Below are 20,121 nucleotides of genomic sequence, written 5' to 3' on the forward strand. Positions count from 1 at the left end.
ACAACATGCATTATATAGAACAGCAGTTTGGTAGTATCAGAAAAGTAACCAGCTCCTGCACACAAGTAACCAGTCCAGACTTGCATACAAGACAAACGTACACAAGTGTCACACGAAGTGACTGTCACAACGCAACCTCAAGAAATAACTGGTGTTAATGTTCTTCTGGTCAGTCCCTGAGAACACACTGCATATCCCAGAAGCTGGGATTCACAAAGTCATTCTCACTGGCATTATTCATCTCCCAGGAAAAAAGTCCAGCACTTCTGAAAATCTTATTAATGAACAATATTAACAAAGGAAAAATAATTTTTCTTCCTTTCCCTCCATCCATAGCTTTGTGCTGCACTTACTATATCAACATGCTTTTCTCCTGAATAACCTACCACATACTCTCTTGTGCAACTTAATGCAGCATATGATTTTTGAGGTTTAAAATGAAAAAAGAATGTTTATGATAGCATTTCTTAAAATTCATTTAGATCTCCTAATTTACTTCCCATATTTATTAACCATCACAACAGAAATGATACTCTGCTACTTTTTGACAGGTCATTATTAAACCTGACGGAAAATTTTCAGATGGAACATTTTCCCACCAGGAAATGTTATGCTATCAACGCTTTGGCTTTGACAAAGTGTGTTGGTTTTAAAGAAATTTAATTCTGAAAAAGGTATATTTCCATAAAGTCAAAACTATCCTGACTTAATATTTAAACTCAGAACATCCTGAAAGTAAGGCTCACTTTGAAACTTGTTACATATATTGAGAATAAATCCATAAAATCACAATCAAAATGCCTACATGAAGATGATATCTTTTGTATCTTTTTCACTGTAATTTGATGGTTTTTTAGAGCATGCATTAAGATATCTTAATTTTTTTCATGTTAGTAAACAGCATATATAAGCATTCTGCACATGAACTATTATTGTCCTTAAAAATAAAGTAGATGTGAAAATAAAAAAAATATTTTTTATACTGCACGGCATTATATAAACAGCATTAAGTACGCACCTTAAGTGTTCAGAAAAAAATAATCTTGTTCTATATTAACATGATTTTTATTATGCATTTTTTAATTATTTTATTATCATCGCAAAGACACTTCAAAGTAGCTTCATGAAGAGAATCGCTTTTTCAATAAATATTTTCAGCAAATGTTGATGGCATATATCAAAATGTGGGTTTTTTATATAGCTTTGTCTACAGGAACTGAAGATTCTGCAATAAAACGCAGCTTAAAATTGCAATGTCCCTCAGGGACATACCACTAGCAGATGCAGATTGCCAAGGTCAATTAAACTGATGTAGTTGTGCTGTCATATATGTAAAAGAGAAACCTGCCAGTTTAAGACAAGAATATTTCTCCAGAACAAGGGCAAAGTCACAGTATTGCCCCAGCGCATGCCTGAGCATACAGCAAGCTTCAAACGCATCTTTCTTACGTCGTCATAATGGAATTTTCTTCCCCAGCTCTGTATCTCCCTTCACCTCCAAATCATATATTAGAAGTGTATTTCAAAGTGGGGGCTGTGTCTAATCCAGGGCAAAATAATAAAATAGGAAGCAAGGCACAAACATTGTCACCTCCTTGTCCCACCTATGCTGTCTTCCTCCCCCTTGGCACACAAAAATATCCAGAGGACTCAAATCCAAAATATTCTTTTGCAACTAGTTCAGAAGCCAGAATCACAGAAGACGGTTTTAAGCTGAAACACTGCAGCAGGTTTTCATACCAGAAGTATTTAACCTATCTTCAAGACCTACTGCTTGCACAATCCCTCCCACCCCGCATATACTTGTGGCTTAACTTGGCAAAACCAAGTAGTAACAGAACCAAAAACTTATGAAATGGTTTCCTTTAAAAATATTTAAATTACTGAAAGATCACACCAAACACAACCTTCCTTTTTCAGTCTGGAAAATGAGGTTTTTTGGTTTGTTTGTTTGGGTTTGGGGTTTTTTTGTTTCCTTTTTTAAAAAAGGAAATGCTGATAATGGCTGATAGCAGTTCTATTAAGAATGCTTCAGTAATATTTATAAAGCAATATATTAACTTTCTCTTTATGTCTCAGACTGACTGTACTTCAAGAAAGCTTTTGATCATCTTATATTTGTCATATATAGGATAACTTATTGCATGCAGTGGTACCATCTCAGCATGTGGTCTAGACAGTTCTCGCAAGCTAAATACGTACAGGCTTGTAAAGACATGTTTGGAAAAAACCCAGAGGAAAACCTGGTGCTGCAGGATTTGGTATCAGGGATTTAATAGATGACTTTTGTTTCTCTGAGACAGGACTGAACCACGGTAAAGGTGTTGGAGGGCAACATGCTATTGGAGATGTAGATTTTCAGAGGAAATGATGTAAAACTGGAAGTTCTGACTACTTATTTCATCTTGTGGAAAAATAGGGTATTACCTCTGCTATCCTGGATGTATTACATTTCTTAAATCTATCTTTGGATTGTTTCGCGCTAAAATAGCTGCCTGGACATAATTATACTAAAAGCTTTTTGAGTGCGAAGAATGCCCAACATACCTTCACCTGAAACATCTCCCCAGGGACTGGGGATTTGTCTGCCTGATCAGTATTTTTAAAATTGGGAAAGAACATTTCCCTGGTGGCGAGATTGACATGGTATCCAGCAGCTATTTCCTTCTGTCTTTTTTGTAATCTCCAAGATTTAGGTTAAGTAAAAATAAGGGCATGATTTAAAAGCATCTTATATAAGAGTTCCTAACGTCCTCACAATTTGGATCTGGGGCAACTGTGAGGCTGAAGGGACCATCTCCTAGACCACCTGCAGAGAGAAGGGGAGAACTTTGGTCCTCACAAAGGGAAGTCCCTTCTCTGCCCCTGCAAGGGGTGAGAGAGTCTAAGAGCCAAACCTGAGCTTGAAAGGAGGTGACCCCAACTATCGGTTCTCTGAATTGCTGTTTTGACACTGAACAATAAGCAAACTAGATACCTAATGTCTTTGCTGGTGCATGATTTGGGGCAGGGGTAAAGAAGAGTGCCTTTTAAATCCTTGCACCCTCACACCCTTTAAAATTTAAAACTAACATAGCTTTTCTCTTGAAAATTCAAAGTACAATCCTGTGGCCGTGCTGCCTTCTCCTCCATATCCTGGTGAGATATTATATATAATTTGAAAAGATCCTTCTGGATGAAAGACAACATACAACTGAATTATTCTGATGCTATCAAGTGAGGCTAACACAAGTAACACCAAACAAAAGGACAGTTCTGAATATATATTCCAAATTTGCTATATTCACAGAGCAAACAAACACAAATGGAAAAGCAGCAGCAAATTATAGCACTTGCAAAAACAATATTAAAATATAAGTGAATACAGAAAAAATATTTTAATTAACAAAACAAATCAAATGGAAAAGATTCCTCAAATAAAGCTTTAAAAGTGAGTCTGTGTGTGTTTGACTGCCATGACTAATTATGTATCCATGTAATGTGTGTTCAATTTGGGCTTATTTAAATAGCAGAAATGCTCATTAGCTGCAGTATATCTGTGAAGCTTCAATAAACAGTTTAATGGTTTTTATGTTTAACCAATTTCATAAGTTCCTGTAATTTTAGCTTTAGTAGCTCATTAATGTTATTTTTGATATCCATCTTACAGACTTCCTTTACAGTGAATAGTAGCATTACTTCAGAAAAATACAAATATACTGTAGCTTTCTTAATCTCAAATATAAAACTACAGCTGTCACATGCACCACAGACCGATTAACTGCTGTCACTGCCCAATCTAAATGCCCAGCAAATAAAGAAAGGGACGATCATGCTTCCCACAGCCTCTGCCCCACTAGCGTACTGAACCAGAATTAAAAAGTGGTTTGACTGGGTAAAGCTGGGTCCAGGTATGCTAGGAGAGGCTCCTGCTGCAAGCTGGTACTGACTTTGTTTTCTGCCTGTCACCAGCAAGCAAATGTGTACTCATGCCTATTGGGTGAAAAAGCAGAATTCCTCCTGTAAGTTAACAGGGCTTTAGAAGTCATCATGAAGCCACTTTTGGATATTGGAAATTGGTAATCATTTCAGGGTGTGGAACTGCTGCACGCAAACTCACTCGGTAAACCTATTTGTGGAGAAAAATCCTATTCCAAATGACTCAGCAGGAAAACTCCTACCTACCTCACTAGGAATCTTTTGAATCTATATAAATTTCAGTTTTATATAACAATTTTTTTAAAAGTCTGGTGACTAGAAGTCTGCTCTGTGGCTGCAAGGCAGATGCTGTGCTACTAGGGAGACACCAGGTCACCCCATGGGCATTCCCAGCTGGGGCATCACAGCCACCTCTCTTCCTCCCTCCCAGTCTTTCATTAGATAGTCACGGCTTCAGTGCTTTGAGGCTGAAGTTACCCAGTTGCCTGACCAGGCTGTATGAAGAAATTCATCCCTCCCTGCTGGTTCGCTGGCTTCTGTACCATTTGAAGTTCTCTATTTGTACAAAGGAAATGAAAATCTTTTTCACTTACGAGCTCAGAGCTCTGCAAGCCTTTTGCCTTTTTTCCTAGCAAATGCTTCTCAATCAACAGAAATAAATTTTAAGTAGAAGTGGGTTAAAGAATAAAATTCTAAACTACTTAGGCAAATTTATCTTTGCTGTGTGTTGAACTATACTGGGGGGGCAGTAGTTATACTCTAGTGAGCCTTCTGGGGTTTGCTGCTGCAGTTTCCAAGCAAGATGACAGTCGTACTAAAAGTAAAAGCAAAATATCTGAAAATTGTGACTAATTCCCAGAAATGTGAAATCAAATTTTGCCCTTCAGTTACCATGCAATAACTAGCTACTACCAAAAACTTAATAAAACATATTTTCACTCACAAATAGCTACTATTTCTGGGGGTTTTTGCTAAGGCGGTATTTGGAGTTTGCTTGGATATTTTTGCATTCCCCTTTTTTGTCTCTCATGGAAAATACAATAGACATTATCACGCTAAGATTCAGTGTTCTGGAAAATGGGAATACTTCCTCCTTATGCTGCCTGCTAAACAGAGTGTTGAACTAAACTTACATTGCCAGTTCTCTATCCTGCCTTAGTTCCCTGTCCTGCACTGCATTTTGTAGAGCGTCTTGAACAAGTGTACTATTTTCCATAATTTCTCCATGGTTCTCCTGAGAAAGTCCAGGCTCTCCTCAGAAATTCAGGAAAATAAATCAGAACAAGGACATTTGTTCCAGTGTAAAATTTTGCAGTCCAAAAATATTCTTCCCTTTTGCTTATCAGAAAATAAAATAGATTAAAAAATGGTTATTCAAAGTTTAGACTTTAAAAGCAACTGGACTGATGTTAAGTAGGATGTTGAGGATGTACACAGGACTAGGGAATATACAGAATTACATTTGTATATATTGAGTAGTTGCAATTTGGAATGGTGACAGAGATATTTCAGTAGTTCATTAATACATTGTAGACCTCCAAAATAACAAACCAAGCAAAAGAACAGGAACGTGAAGAAAGGTACAAAATTCTCTCACAGCTCTTTGTTTACGTGGGTCAGTTATGATGGCTTGAAGGCTTTGGTAAGCTATGCAATAAGAAAAAAAAAAAGCAGCTTGTGCTTGCAAAATCTTTTTTTTTTTTTTTCAACATGAAGCAAAACATTTTTCTTACTCCATCTGCAATAGTTAGATTTGAACAATTTGTTGTGGTTTTTTTTACTGGTTTCAGTAAAGTGGTAATGCTCTTAAAATAGTTTAGAAGGCAACCCTCCCGTTTTGTCTATTAGCAACTTCCCGAGCATAAAATGGACTTAGGAATCCATTTTTTTAAATTAATGATGCATTTATATGATTCCCAATGGGAGGATGAATACTTACTAGAACTGTTGCTTAAAAACACAATCAGCGTTTTAACAAAACAAAAAAGACTAAATACCTACTGTGAGCACATGGAATCTCAGATGCAAATTGAATAGTTACTGTGCAAGAATAAGAAACATCTTACTGAGGATAATAGACTAGAAAAAGCTTTCTAACCTATGAGCTATTTCTGCTCAGAAGAGCAGTCACCCACATGCTTATGTCTTGTTAAACAAAACTTTAAAACATGAGCATCAAGGCTGCCCTGAACACTTTGCTAAACTGGGGCTAAGTCCAATTTTAATCCCTCTGGTTTTCAAAGTATTTTATTTATTCTCACATCAGTAGCATCAGCATTTAACAATATTAACAACAAATAGGACATATCCTGCTAGCTTAGCCCATACCAATACTGCATTTGCAGTTCCCTGAGGTGCCTTATGAATTAGATCAATTGATAGAGCTATTTGTATGAGCAACAATTAACACGTTTATTCAACCTGCATCTGAGTCATCCAGCCATAGAGTAAGTCAGACTAGAATGGCCCTCTGGAGGTCACGTAGTCCATCCCCTTCTTCAAAGTTAGATCAAGTTCCAAGTCACATCAGTTTGCTCATGGCATTGTGCATTTTTGAGTATCTCCAGTATTTTCATCACCATCTTTTGATGGAGAATACCCGAATATCTCCATCTTTTGAATACAAAAATGCACTTCCTTTTAAAAAAAAAAAGCAAACACTAAAACTATAAGATGCTTTTGGTGTTTGGTTTTTTGGTTTTTTTTTTTTTTTCATTTCTGTCTGTTACGTATGCTGAGGTAGCCTGGAGATTTGGTTGTAATCCAGCTCAATGGTGAAAAGCAAATTTGACTTTCATTAAGACAGCTTAGTCAAAAAATAAAGATTTAAAAGCAACTGAAATGGTATGCTCAAAATGAACACTTTATTCCCTCAAGTCTTAGTTTCTTTTCACTTTCACAACATCCAAAACAAATACCTTGCATTTTTCCTTGTAATTTGATTGCTATTCTAATAGCAGTTTCACCAAAAATACAGTGTGAAATTGAGGTGTATTGCTCACCCCCAAGGTAAATGACTCTTCTTTAATGATTAGCTCACTGCATGACTTTGTTCCCCTCCCATTTTATGTTCCTATTTAAAAACCGCACAATTAATTTAGACAGTGAATGCGTACTAGGAGATACAAGACTGACACAGTATTATGGCTAAGCAACATAGTAAGTTCAACATCTTAGCTGAAGCAGTTTTTAATGTGCGAAAAAACAGAATCACTCCTTTATCATAGAGTCTATGAATCACAACAAAACATACTGATTGCATAGGCTAATATTTGATTTACCACATGAGGTTCTAGAAAACCTTCCAAAAAACCTAAACAGAGCATTTTGAAAACAACAACAACAAAACTTTCCAAAATTCTCAGTCAAGTCAACTTCACCAACAGAGTAGCTCATGAATCTCTTAAAGATTAAAAAAAAAATCCTAATCATCTTCTCCCTGCTTCCTGGGGGTTAGACTGGGCCCTAAAACATGACCAACACAGATGCCAGACTCTACACAGCAATACATCTCCAAGTGGAATGGGAGTCTGTTCTCTCAAAGAGGCGTAAACTCCTTTAGAGCAGGTGGCAACTGCAGGGCAGGAGGCAGCCCTGAGTAATTAGCACTGTACGTAGCTGGGTGCCGTTGCTGTCTAGATAACAGCCTAGGCTGCATGAACCTATCCCAAAGCAACAGTAACACACACGAGATAGGAATGCTCCTGGAATTAACTTCACGTGTTCCTCAAGGAACCAGACTGGTCCTTCTTTTTTACTGTAGGAGAGAGTTTAGACTCTTCTCATGGCTGTATGATAGTTTAACTTTATATACAATTGAACTGGTGAACAGGAAGCACCGAGTAGCTCATTCAGATTACAGACAACTCTGCTAGCGGCTATATTCTAAAATTCTTCAGTGGGACTTATAACTTATCTTCATTAACTAATGTTTTGTCTTCCTGTGAAGCCAGTACACTTTTTGTGTAATCTTACCAATAACTCTAGAAAATCTTACTATCAGAAAACTCATTCTTTAACTTCATTTAAAACAGTGTTATCTATAAGGCATACACAGAAAATGCAGGTGTGAGAAGGCATACATTTTATGTGCCTGAGGTATGTCCACAAATGCTACTAGACTCTGCTTAGATTATTTTAGAGTTACGATTTTCCTTGATTGAAAAGATTCACAAAACCACATTATGCTAAGAAATTTTGACATTCCCTTCGCACTGGCAGAACCAGCATCTGATTACCAAATTTTCTGGTGATGTGCACTCTGAGACACTTGCCAAGTTCTCTGTCAGAGCATTTATACCCAAAGGACCATGACAACATGTCATGGGGTAATTGGCTGGCATGACTGTGCCCTGGAGAGGTAGGCACATTGGTCACCAAGGCTTTCAGAACCTGCTAACCTTGATGAGTGTCTCCAGGCTGAAGATCTACTCATTTTATCAGTCTGCTTTCTGCTGAGTCAGTGGTTTTTACTTTCGAGGCACATTTGATGTATGTGCCTGAACTCTTTAAATCTAACCTAGTGTCAGAGAGGAACAGTCTGAGCTCTGCTCAGTTCCCATGTTCTTAGTTGTACTCATATTCCTCAGCTCTCTTTCTGCTACATCCAGACAATTCAATCTCTGAAATGCCATCTATGTGCCAATTTCTGTATCTTTACTATGGAACTATGTAACTGTTAATTTTTAAGACCAAAGCTTGTAAAGTGCAACTAAATAATGACACAAGCTGAGACAAGCACAGGTGAATTTAACAAATATTGTATATATGAGAGAAGCCACAGTTTCTTGCGTATTCACAAGAAATGAGGATACCCAGACCAGCTGAACGAGAATAATGAATCTGCCTTAATTCTTGCTTAATTTAATAGGTAAAAAAAAGGTTTTAGAGATCAGATCAGTTCAGTTTGAAGTTGTAGTATAATGAGTTTCTCTAAAGTTAATTAGTGAGACCAGAAGAAATCCTCAAGAGTATTCTTTGAGATCCCATTTGCATTGAGAGGAAAGCAAGATATATACTGAGCAACTGTACCTCTAATCCGAGTTCCTGCTCTATACAGTGATATACAGAAAACGGTTTTGTTATTAGACCCTCAAGTTTTGTTCTAAGAGGTATACCTAGAGGACAAAGAAATTCCTGTGAAGAGGACTAGCAGTCATAAGCTGTGTAACCTCCAGAAGACTTATTTCACAAAACTGCCAAAGTACAGGAAATGGCTGCAGCTAAAATAACAATCAGCATTTACAGAATGCGTTACTCAGGCTTACCTTTATTGTTGCTTAAAATGGAGCCAAAGGCACTGATCACCACATCAGCTTTCAGACGGACAACCTGATCCTCATCTTCCTTCCAGTTTCCATCATTGTCTTGTTCAGTTCGAACAAACTCCATAGCAACAATTTGTCCACCTCTAAGTACAACTCTCCGAGGGGAGAGGAAAGGCAGAAATTCACACTTCTCTTCTTTTGCAAGTTCCATCTGTAGAGTAGAAGCAATAAAATATATAATTTGAACATTGTTGAGTTTTTATGAAAAAAAACCCATAAAACATTTTTTGACTCAAGATGCTACCACGCATTCTTCTGTAGTAGAAGTCACATGTGTATGGTACACAGACAGTCATCTTAATACCAACTGCAGAGCCTCCCGTGCTATTAAATCAAGCAGTTCTAGAAAGTGGCACTAGGTAAATTTGCAATGCAAATATTTTTCCAATATATTTTCTTATTGTTCCCTGTTACTTTGAATATGTTTAATTCCTTTGAGGGCAAAAGAGTTACCTTATGTAACTATCTGTGTCTTTTAAGAAGACGCCTAATATTAGTTAAGTACATGCCCTGATTTGTGTTTACTAGGATTTTAAGATGTTATTAAATGCTGACTACCATATGCAAACAACAGTTTTACAAGTGACAATCCAGACTTAAGATCTTCTGAATCTCTGCTGTGGTAAAACTGCTGAAGTCAAACAGCATTTTGTCTTAGCAAAGTCTTCAGGATTTGATTGTCTATGTTTACACAATAAAACTTTTTTGAACATGTAATATCCAACCTGACATTATTCTAGCATCGCTGTTACTAGCTGAAGCTACTTTTATTTTACTTTTTTTCAAGGCCGCTGCATGATTGGATGAATACAAACATTGACAACTTTTAGGAATTTACCCAGGCTGCTAACAAAAATTTTGGTTCAGAGTGACAGCTGATTCTTGATTAATAAGAATCTGAATAGCACCTGAGTCTGTCTCTGCAATGGCTTCAGTAATCTCATTGTGTCTAAAATTCTTAATTGAAGTGCAACAGAAAGAGAAGTAAATTATGCATCAACAGACCCTCTATTACTTTTTTTGTACCTCCATTGCCCTTCTATAACATCTACCAAACTACCATATATCTGTCCTGGTTTGGGCTGGGATGGAGTTGATTTTCTTCCTATTAACTGGTATAGTGCTGTGTTTTGGATGTAGTGTGAGAATAATGTTGATGACACGCTGATGTTTTGGTTGTTGCTAGGTAATGTTTACGCTAGTCAAGGACTTTTCATCTTCCCATGCCCTGCCAGATGTGCAGGGGGCTGGGAGGGAGCATGGATGGGACGGCTGGCCCAGCTGGCCAATGGGCTATTCCATACCATATGACGTCATGCTCAGCATATAAGGCTGGGTGAAGAAGAAGGAGGGGGGGCGTTCAGAGTGATGGCGTGTGTCTTCCCAAGTAACCGTTACGCGTGAAGGAGCCCTGCTTTCCTGGCGATGGCTGAACACCTGCCTGCCGATGGGAAGTGGTGAATGAATTCCTTGTTTTACTTTGCTTGCGTGCGCGGCTTTTGCTTTCCCTATTAAACTGCCTTTATCTCAACCCACGAGTTTTTCTCACTCTTACCCTTCCGATTCTCTCCCCGTCCCGCTGGGGGTGGGGGGAGTGAGTGAGCGGCTGCGTGGTATTTGGCTGCTGCCAGGTTAAACCACGACAATATCTCATGATAAAGATGCATTAGATGTCCTGATATCCTCAAGTATGCAAAAGTAAAGTATGTACCAAGTAAATGATAATGGAAAAAGACCACTAAAATAAGAAAATATAACTTGAAAAAGCCCTCCTGTAGTACAGATACATTGAGGAAGCAGAGTAAGTTTCAAAATGTGCAGATGTCCTGATAAATGCCAAAGTGCAAAGCCAAACTAAAAATCAAATTGAACGCTGAAATCTGTGATGAATGACATTGCTCTATTGCCATTGGCAGTGATTCAAAACCAAAATCACTGTAAGTAATTTTCTTATACGATTTTATAGGCTCCCAAGGCTACGTTAGGATCACTGAGATTCATTAGCAGCCAGAAGGTATCATTCTAGGATCTAACCATGACCTGAAGAGTCACCTACAATACTCACATAGCTGTTTGATCTCTGGGGTGCTCCCAAGATTAAAAATTTTACTGTATTTTCTAATTCTACCCCCTGTATGCAAATGCATCTCTCTGACTTTACATGAAACAGATACAACTGAGGAAAATTCTTTATACAGAGACTATATAAAGTGAGCCTCAGATCTTTAATAAACATTTATACATTTTAAGAGCATTTTTATAAACAAAACCTGAGTAAATGTCTTTTAAGTACCTATACACGCTTTTAGGCCCTGTAAAAATAGCAACCAATATTCCTTCTCATAAATGCTGTTACTCAATTTTACCTCTTCTGGGACAGCCCTGATATTCGTGAATCCCTTCCTGAAGACCACAAACACGCGATGAGCTCCACAGCGTAAAGCAGATGTTGCACAGTCAAAAGCAGTGTCTCCTGCCCCAAGTACAATCACAGTTCCATGTATTGATGGCAATGGAGAGTGACAGGCACACATCCCTGAAAGATGAAAGGAAAACCCCATTTTCAAGTAGAGAAACCATTTCTGCCTGACAGCTCAAAAGGTACTTGTACTCAAAGCAGTGTAAAATTGCATCTTACAGTTTCCAAGCATGGAGTGTCACTATCAAATTATTCTGCTTCACTGAAAGACGGTTTTATTCCCGTTTTTAAGATATGCTCATATACATAATTTCATAGTCAGTACTCTAAGCAGCTGCACCTTTCTATCTGGGAAGAATTCAAATGACAACATGTTTGTAGGATTGTGGGTCCTGTCAGGTTGAAATTAGCATTGTGAGATCTTTTTATTTAAAAAGTAAGTTTCTCTCTTATCAGATTCATTATCCTCCCAGTTAAAAAAAACCACCACCTTTTAACAGATTATAAAGAGTAATACTTGGTATTTTTCAAAAGATGACCAGTTGTTGGTAGTTTTTTGTAACGGTTTCTCGAAGTTAGTGCCCTCAGTCAGTTTTCCACATGGCACTGACACTGTTCTTGCTATGACATGGTTCTCGGAGGCTATTCTCTCAGGCAACTGAACATGAGGCAGAAAGAGTATTATTATTACAGTAATTCCTAGATCTTCCACTGGGAGAAAACATTTAATCTACAGTGGCGTTCTACAAACGATTTGCAAAAAGTTACATGGAGAGAATGACAACATTATGTATTTGTCATCTACTGCTTGTATTTGATGATTTGATTATAGAAGAAATACTTAAGTAAAACTGAACTGTGTGTGTTCCTTGTATGAAACTGCACTTTATCACAAGTTTAAATACAACTAACTGTTGATTAGGCAAATTATTGCAACTTAAAAAATAATGCCATAAACAATATAAAGCTATATTGTCAATAAACCCATGATAATTTCAGTCAGGAGGTGCTAAGCTGGCCATTTAACCGTTGCACTGTAACTCAAGTATCCTGCTATAGTAGCAGCAGATTTTCACATGCAGTTGTAAAGAAACACAAAAGTATCATTTAAGGAAATAATGCTTTTAATTTAAACCTATAAACGGAGTGAGAAACAACATCCTAATAGACATATTCTCTCTCCATTTTTCCCCCTATGTATACGGCATTGCATTTACTATTTACTTAATAGGCTTCTTATTCTAAAATTCTCTCTAAACTTTTCTCGTTTATTTTTAACGCACTTAATCCTTCACAAAAATTGTACATCGAGCCGTGGAAAAAGCCCAAGTGCAGCAGAGGAATGGCAGGTCAGGGTGCCATTACAGGACTAGTCTAGAATGGATCAGTCACAGCAGTGCACTTTGCTCTTGGTAACAAGGCTACTCCCAAGGTAAATTCACGTCTATGTATTTGCAAGGGGAACGCCTTTTGGAGGAAAGTATTTAACAAGTGGTATTCAGAACTGAATAAGCAGGCAGAATATGTATTTTACTGTGAATAAGTCTACTATGTCTATTATTTAGAGAACTGTCATAGTAAAAAGAGAGGATAGAGCAACATATAGGACGTGTATATTTTATTTTAAAATTCCATGCTTTAGAGAGCAAGAGGTGGCTACAGCTACAGGCAGACACCAGGAAAATTAAGAGACCATGTTAATTAACAGACAACACCGAAGAGCTATCTATTATTGTCAGTCAGAAAAGGTTAGTTCTTCAAAGTTCATCCTTTTTTTCATTGTAGACTTAACATAAAAAAATATCATTACATATCCTGGCAAATTTAGAGTGCTACTTTGCAACATTTAAAAAGATGCGGATCACAGTATATAGATCCTCATGCAGGCAGGCAACTTACAGTACACAAGTGCTACGTGTCCATACAGAATTCTATAAAATATTTGGAGTCAAATTATTACAAGAGGGGATTGTTTTGCAGGATTTATTTTTCCTGTGTTAATCTACAAATGTTTTGCAGTGCAGATTCTCAATCTGTTTGGTTTTTAAACATCTCTTTCTTCAAAAAAAAAAAAAAAAACCCCACCCTTTTCTCCCAACCCATTTGAGCTCACTTTGAGCTTAAGAAAACAGACAGAAATAAGCATTTGATCAAAACAGCAGAGAGATGGGACAGATGGGATGCAGAATTTCTCTTCCTAAATATTTTGCATAAAATGGGGTAATAAACTTTAGTTTTATATGCAGAATAATTTGCCACAGAAGATATATTCTTTAACACATTGTTTATGGAAAGTCTACTAAATAAGCAAGCAACCCTATATGATGCTAAAAGGAATTTCTGAATGCTCTGAAGAAAATCAGTTTGTAGATAAAAAAGGTATATGCGTGGTTAAATATGGGGTCATATGTACAAGACCACATACTGCACTAAGTATATGCCCAGAAAACTGTATATGGAATTTCTTTTTTATCAACACATTGGGGAATCTAGACCATGAGGGAACGTGGTGTAGAAATCACGAGCCCCATCTCATACATCCATCTGGGGCTTATAACTTCACATTCAGGGCCACTGAAAGCAGTTGTACTTCTTGGGGAGCAAATGCAACCAACTCTGTACTCAAAACAAGGATGTAAAAGCATAAAACAAGACTGCGTTTGGTACCTATGAACTGAGTGTTGTCTTATTAACTCCTGGCATACTACTGTTGTCCTGAGTCTTAGACTAAGTTCTTCGGGTAAGGAACTAGTGCTCCCTTAAATGTGTCTGTAAAACGTGCAGCACGTGACTTGGGATCAAGTAAAATCATTTATCAACAATATAAAAAGAAGCTGCTTATATGGGCTGGCAACACCTTCTTTAATATCAGAATTTTTCCAGACCATCTTATATATACTATTTATAGCAAGATAATTTATACAAATGAGAAACTTACAACATCTTTTTAATATAATTCAAAATAACCAATATAACTTATTTAGAGGTAATGATTTGCTATGTGCTTAGGTTTTTATATATGACTATTTGCTTTAAAGTCTCTAAGACTGACTTTTCTGACCACACTCCTGAGGTTGCAACTCACCAAGAGAAAACCCTGCCCCAGACCTATGTACTGGGAGGTGCTTCGTAATTGGATGTGTTACCAGCTATCCATTTTAATATATCAATAACTGCTAATGACTTACTGAACATAATTGCAACATACCTGGTTTACTTGCCATTGCTACCAAAGGTAGGAAGTCTTTAGATGTGTAGAATCCTTGATCCATTCTCAGTCCTTGGAATATACTGTCTCTGTTTGGTTCCGGCAAACCTAAAATAGATATTTTAAGGCATATCAGAACTACAAGGGAAATTTCAATGACCAATATATATTTCACATTACATACACATTCTCAAAAACACCCTCAATACAAGCACTTATACAAACCCTCAGATGTTTCTGAAAGAACATCACAAACGACTGTAGCTTCATGTTTGTAGTCTGTAGCTTACATATCTGGTGATCTTTTAATAGTACCAGCACTTGGAAATAAGGTTGTTGGATAACCTGTGTACTCATATAACTCATACCAAAACAAATGCAGAGAAAAGGGTTAGAGAGAACAGGACATAAAGGGTGCAAAAGCAGGGAAGCTACTGGGGAAGACTCTTGTAAGCTCTTCTTGTATTGGTTCACCTGCACGTGCATGTAACTCTTACTGCTGTGAAATGGTTTTTTCCCCTTTGTTTTGAGGCATTTTTCAATACAGTCTGCAGATAATACAAATGAGGCAATAATAAACAGCTTAACCGATGAAGAGAGGAGGACAAATGGCAATGTAGATCTGCCTTATCTGCGAGTATTTGTATGCCACTATTTTTTGCCATTCTTGATTGTCTTCTCAAAACCCAAAGTCCTTACTGGCTGACATTTATCTATAGTTATTAATAGCACATATTTATACAGAAGCCATAGGATACAGACAGGGATACACTTCACAACCAATAATAGCAACAAATATCTTTCAATTAAAAGAAAGCAGCAAAAAGCATCTTCCAATTATCAAAGAATATCTTCTCATTGCTGTGTGAACATTTGGACAGCACAAAAAAATGAGCCTAGCTGCCATAGAAGTTAAAACATTTTTTTCATGCAAATGCAATGATCTACCAAGGTATTTTCAACAGGGCCTCGACTTTCATATTTACATCTAAAAAACCCATAATATTATCAAAGTATGCTAATTAATAATTACATACTGAAATGGAGTAAATGTCAACAATTTTTCTAAGAAAACACACTAGAACCAAGGAGTCCTCAGAGCAAGCAGGCAGAATTGGAGCATGCAAAGCAATCTGTCTTCCCTCCATTCTCAGGCACGGATGGCAGCAGACTAATCTTTCTCCTCTTTGAAACATACTGGTCTGAAAAACCCCAATAACACCATGTTAGTGTCAACAATAAAGCAGGACTGCACTTTGAGGAGTGCTGTTCCAAGTAGGGAAGGTTTAGGGGCGCTTTTTAGATTACTGAAGCAGCAAAAATCTGTCTCATTACAGCATAAGATCAGGACTCAGTTGTAAGAAAGCTTAGGATTTTTTCATGAGTCACCTGATATGAGGGAAGTTTCTTAAACCTCTAGATCCCTGAATGAAGTTACTATAACACAAGAAGAAAAAAAAGTGTATTTTTAGTTTTAACAGTTTCAGTGAATAAAATGAAAACATGCTCTCAGTGAATTCAAAAGGCTTACAAGCCAAAAAGCAAATAAAAAAATCCTGATATTTTTGCATTTCAAAAATCTCATGTTATTGAGCACTTTCTTGATCTCTATTTATAAAAAAAATCATGACTCAGTTGCTGAACACCTGACTTTCAAAACATCGCTAATCTATAGTTGGATATTGAGAAAAATAAGGTTAGAAAATACTAGCACGTTCTGAACTTCAAGACCTTTGAATGCTGTACTTTCTGGGTAGATTGGAATATCAGCTAACGAAGAATGAATAATGGATATCTTAAGAGGCTGCCAGAAATACTCAGTGCTCTTGAAAGTACAGGATGTAAAATGCATTAAAGAAATTCTTTTTAAAACTGCATAGGTTTTCCTCTATGTATATATTGCAAAATCATCTATGGCAAGAAGAGTCCCTTGGAAAAGGCTCTCAGTGATTGCCTACAGACAGAGGACGGAGTAATGCAACTATTTCTGTTGAGGTATCCATAAACCAGCTCCAAGGCCTCAGTTTACTCTTGGGAGAAACATTCTTGTCATTAGTGAGACAAGCAGCCTGCATTAAAGGCAATTTCCTTTCTACCTAACATCTATCCCCATTCAAAAACAAGGAGAAACCCTCACAAATATTTTTTCCCCACTTATTTTTGCCGCTTTTATCATCTCCTAATGAAAATGATTTCGTCTCTAACAGCATCAGTAATTTAGCTCCCATAAGCGAAAGAAAGAGTAGAATTAAGGGAATGTTGCAATGTTCATGATTCAGGTTCATCACTAGTTCAGTGTCACTGAAATCAAAGGAGTTGGATTAAGAATGCATTGGATTCAATAATGTTTAGCCTGGCTGATATGACAAAAAAAAAGCCTAAAAGGCAGTCCGTATACATGGCATTTTCTGCTATTTATTTTACTATTTTCACTTTGCTGAAAACTCCATGAAAACCAATTTTGCAATATTTACGTTTGAAGGAAATGCAGGGGATTTTTCTCTTCTATCTATAAACACCTGGCATGGCTTCAAGCTCTTTGCTAAGCATCTGCTGGAAGTTGTACTGGATTCTGATGTATCTCCTTTTGCTGTTCAGTACTTGCCACTATAATGATCGCATTTAATTTTGTTAAAATAGAGAGATTGAATACTTCTTAAAGCCACTAGGCTAGCTAAGAAAGAGGCAGACAGAGGCAGACAAACAGAGAATGAGATCAAGAACTAGTAAGATCCACTTTAGAGAGACACCATTTCCTAATAAACGGCCACCCCACAGAAGGACGCTTTACAGACAGACCAAATATTGATAAATAGCCAACAGCCTCTCAGGAGAGAGAACATCTGAGGAAAAAACAGCTGTAGAGGAAAAATGTAGTTTTGAGCAAACGGTTTTAAAGAAGAAATAAAATTTTAAAAACCCCAGTCATCTATGAAAGACATATTTTAGGTCAAATTTAGGTCACAATTTAGGTCAAAATAATGAACCAAGAGAAATACCCTTTGAAGATAAATCAGAGAGATCCTTTAGCAAAAGGAAATTCACACACTAGTACAAAATAGCCAGGAGCCACTCAAGAAAAAATGCTTAGGAAAACACGAGGTCTTTCCCCTAGGTTTTAGGCTGAAGCCAATGATAATCAGTTCTCTGGTCTTCAAATCCACCTGCAAGCCAGCTAAAAGGCTTTTTTATTTATTACTTGGTATTTCTTGTCCTGAAACAATCTTTCACTATTCTAGGTCTCCTGCCTTTAAATAACCTATATCAAATCTAGTGATAACAATTATTTCCTTCACCTGCACTGAAGAACAATTCTTCTGAAGGGCAACCAAGAGGAGGCAGTCTAGAAAGACAATTCCACTGGTGTTCAGATGGGCTCTGCACACCTATACACAAGCAGAGGGCTATGCTTGGCCCCCCGCCTTCTGCAGCCAAAGCCCTGGCCTTCCTGAAGCCTCAGTCCCTTTACCTGCTGGTGCCAGGGAAAAAGTTTCTGAAGCAACTGATATCCAAACCACACAATGAAGCCTCATGGGCTGTGGAAAATGGCATTTACTAAGAATAGAGAAAGTAGAAACATCGTGAAAATAACAGCTTGCATGACAGATCTAGTTCAGCTTTGCAAAAGCTAATCTAGACAGTCCCAATGTGGGTCAGGTACAGTGCAGAAAGCAATTCTTCTCTATTCCTGACCCTGTGGTTTGCTAGGCCCTGCCTTTCATCTCCAGATGCTCCAGATCTCTCTCAGAAAGCATCACTCTCTTAGCATGAAGCCCTTTCCTTCTTTCCTTCATTTGATCCCCACAGCCCATTCTCCAGCAGGCTATATCTCAGCATTAGTGTCACTCCCATGTCTGACATACTGTATACTTTGCAAAGTCATTAGCCACTATAACAGCGGTTTTGGAAAACACAGATTTTGACCTCCCATTTTTATATCCTTTACATATACATATAAATATATACATGCATATATATGTTAGAAAAAACATCTGCTTCCTGTCAAGATCTTGTACTCCTTGTTCTCACAATACCGATGCATGTTAATTTTCTTAACTGGCGGTGTTAAGTCCATCGTCTCCGTTTAAAGAGATAGAATTTAGTTCCTCTCACAATTCCCTAGTCCAGATGAAATATGAATCACTAAACGATTACAGTCAATTTTTCAGATATACAAGAGTGATGCGTACACAAAGTAAGGGATTGGCACGCAGGGCAATGCACCTAGTCCACTTGGTTGCTGCACCAAATAAATCAAGGCACGTCAACACATCAATCAGCTAAGGCTGAAAAGGAAATAAATACTGCTGCTATTACTGTAACTATTAGCCTGGTCTGGAAAAGGAGAACTAACGTGGGAGTAGAGGCACAGCATGTCTCTCTTTCCTATTTTGATCAAATTCCCTCTCCCCAGAAACAGGAATGCATTCTGAACCTGAACTCATTGTTTGGATTACTTAAATCTGACATGTTTGGGCAGATTTGCAGTTTCAGATGAACTTCTCAGCCAGTCTTAATAACAAAATAAGCCCTCGTCCTTGGTAAGGGTCAAATGTAGTTTTCACTAGCAGCTGACTGAAAACAAATCTCAAGACAAAAAAATGGAGCTGAAGTTGAAGTGTAAATATACAGTAGCCTACAGGGGCAAAGCTTACTAGAGCATTGTGAGGTCTTCTGTTTTCCCTCACGTCAAATGCTGAAAAGTTTGGGTTTATTCATTTTTAATTGTGATAATACCACATTTTGGAAAAACTTAAGCTGGACCAGGTGAACAAATGAAGAACTAGGATCTTTCAAGCAATTCCCTCTCTTTGCATTCTTAGCTGTTGCTATCCTGACAGAATAGAGTTGTCAAGATGAGAACTGGCTGAATTGTTTTTACCAACCCCTTACTTTCAGGTAAAAAATGTAAATTCAGGCTGGTGAACGCAACCTGTGTTTGAATATACCACGAAGTATTTTTTTTCAAAGCCAAGACACACTATTTTGACATTTTTTATAATGAATCTTTCAACTTTGTTTCAAAACGACATTACATTTATAAATTTATCCAAATTGAATTCAAAAGAAAACAAAGAAAATTGGATTCACTGGCTATGCACGTCCCTTTTTCTACCTTTTAAAACTAGTAAACCAAAACCAACATCAAACCCCATTCAACATTTTATGGGACCTTTTTTTTGTTTTTACATGTTCTCACGTCATACAAATATGGAGCATTAGGCAGAAGTTTAGAGGGTAGGAAGGTC

General features: G+C 37.3%; 1 protein-coding gene across 1 annotated transcript in view; it reads right to left on the reverse strand.

Annotated features, from left to right (window-relative positions):
- The window catches only part of DPYD (dihydropyrimidine dehydrogenase), a 364,617-nt gene that overhangs the window by 182,844 nt on the left and 161,652 nt on the right, over positions 1-20,121 (reverse strand). Inside the window, exons 9-11 of the mRNA XM_075156366.1 lie at positions 14,873-14,980; positions 11,612-11,781; positions 9,186-9,396 (exon numbers count right to left, since the gene is read on the reverse strand). Of these exons, the coding sequence (XP_075012467.1) occupies positions 9,186-9,396; positions 11,612-11,781; positions 14,873-14,980 (489 nt within the window). The remainder of the gene's footprint in view (positions 1-9,185; positions 9,397-11,611; positions 11,782-14,872; positions 14,981-20,121) is intronic.

The sequence above is a fragment of the Calonectris borealis genome, chromosome 8 (genome assembly GCF_964195595.1).
Source record: "Calonectris borealis chromosome 8, bCalBor7.hap1.2, whole genome shotgun sequence".
Classification (NCBI taxonomy): domain Eukaryota; kingdom Metazoa; phylum Chordata; class Aves; order Procellariiformes; family Procellariidae; genus Calonectris; species Calonectris borealis.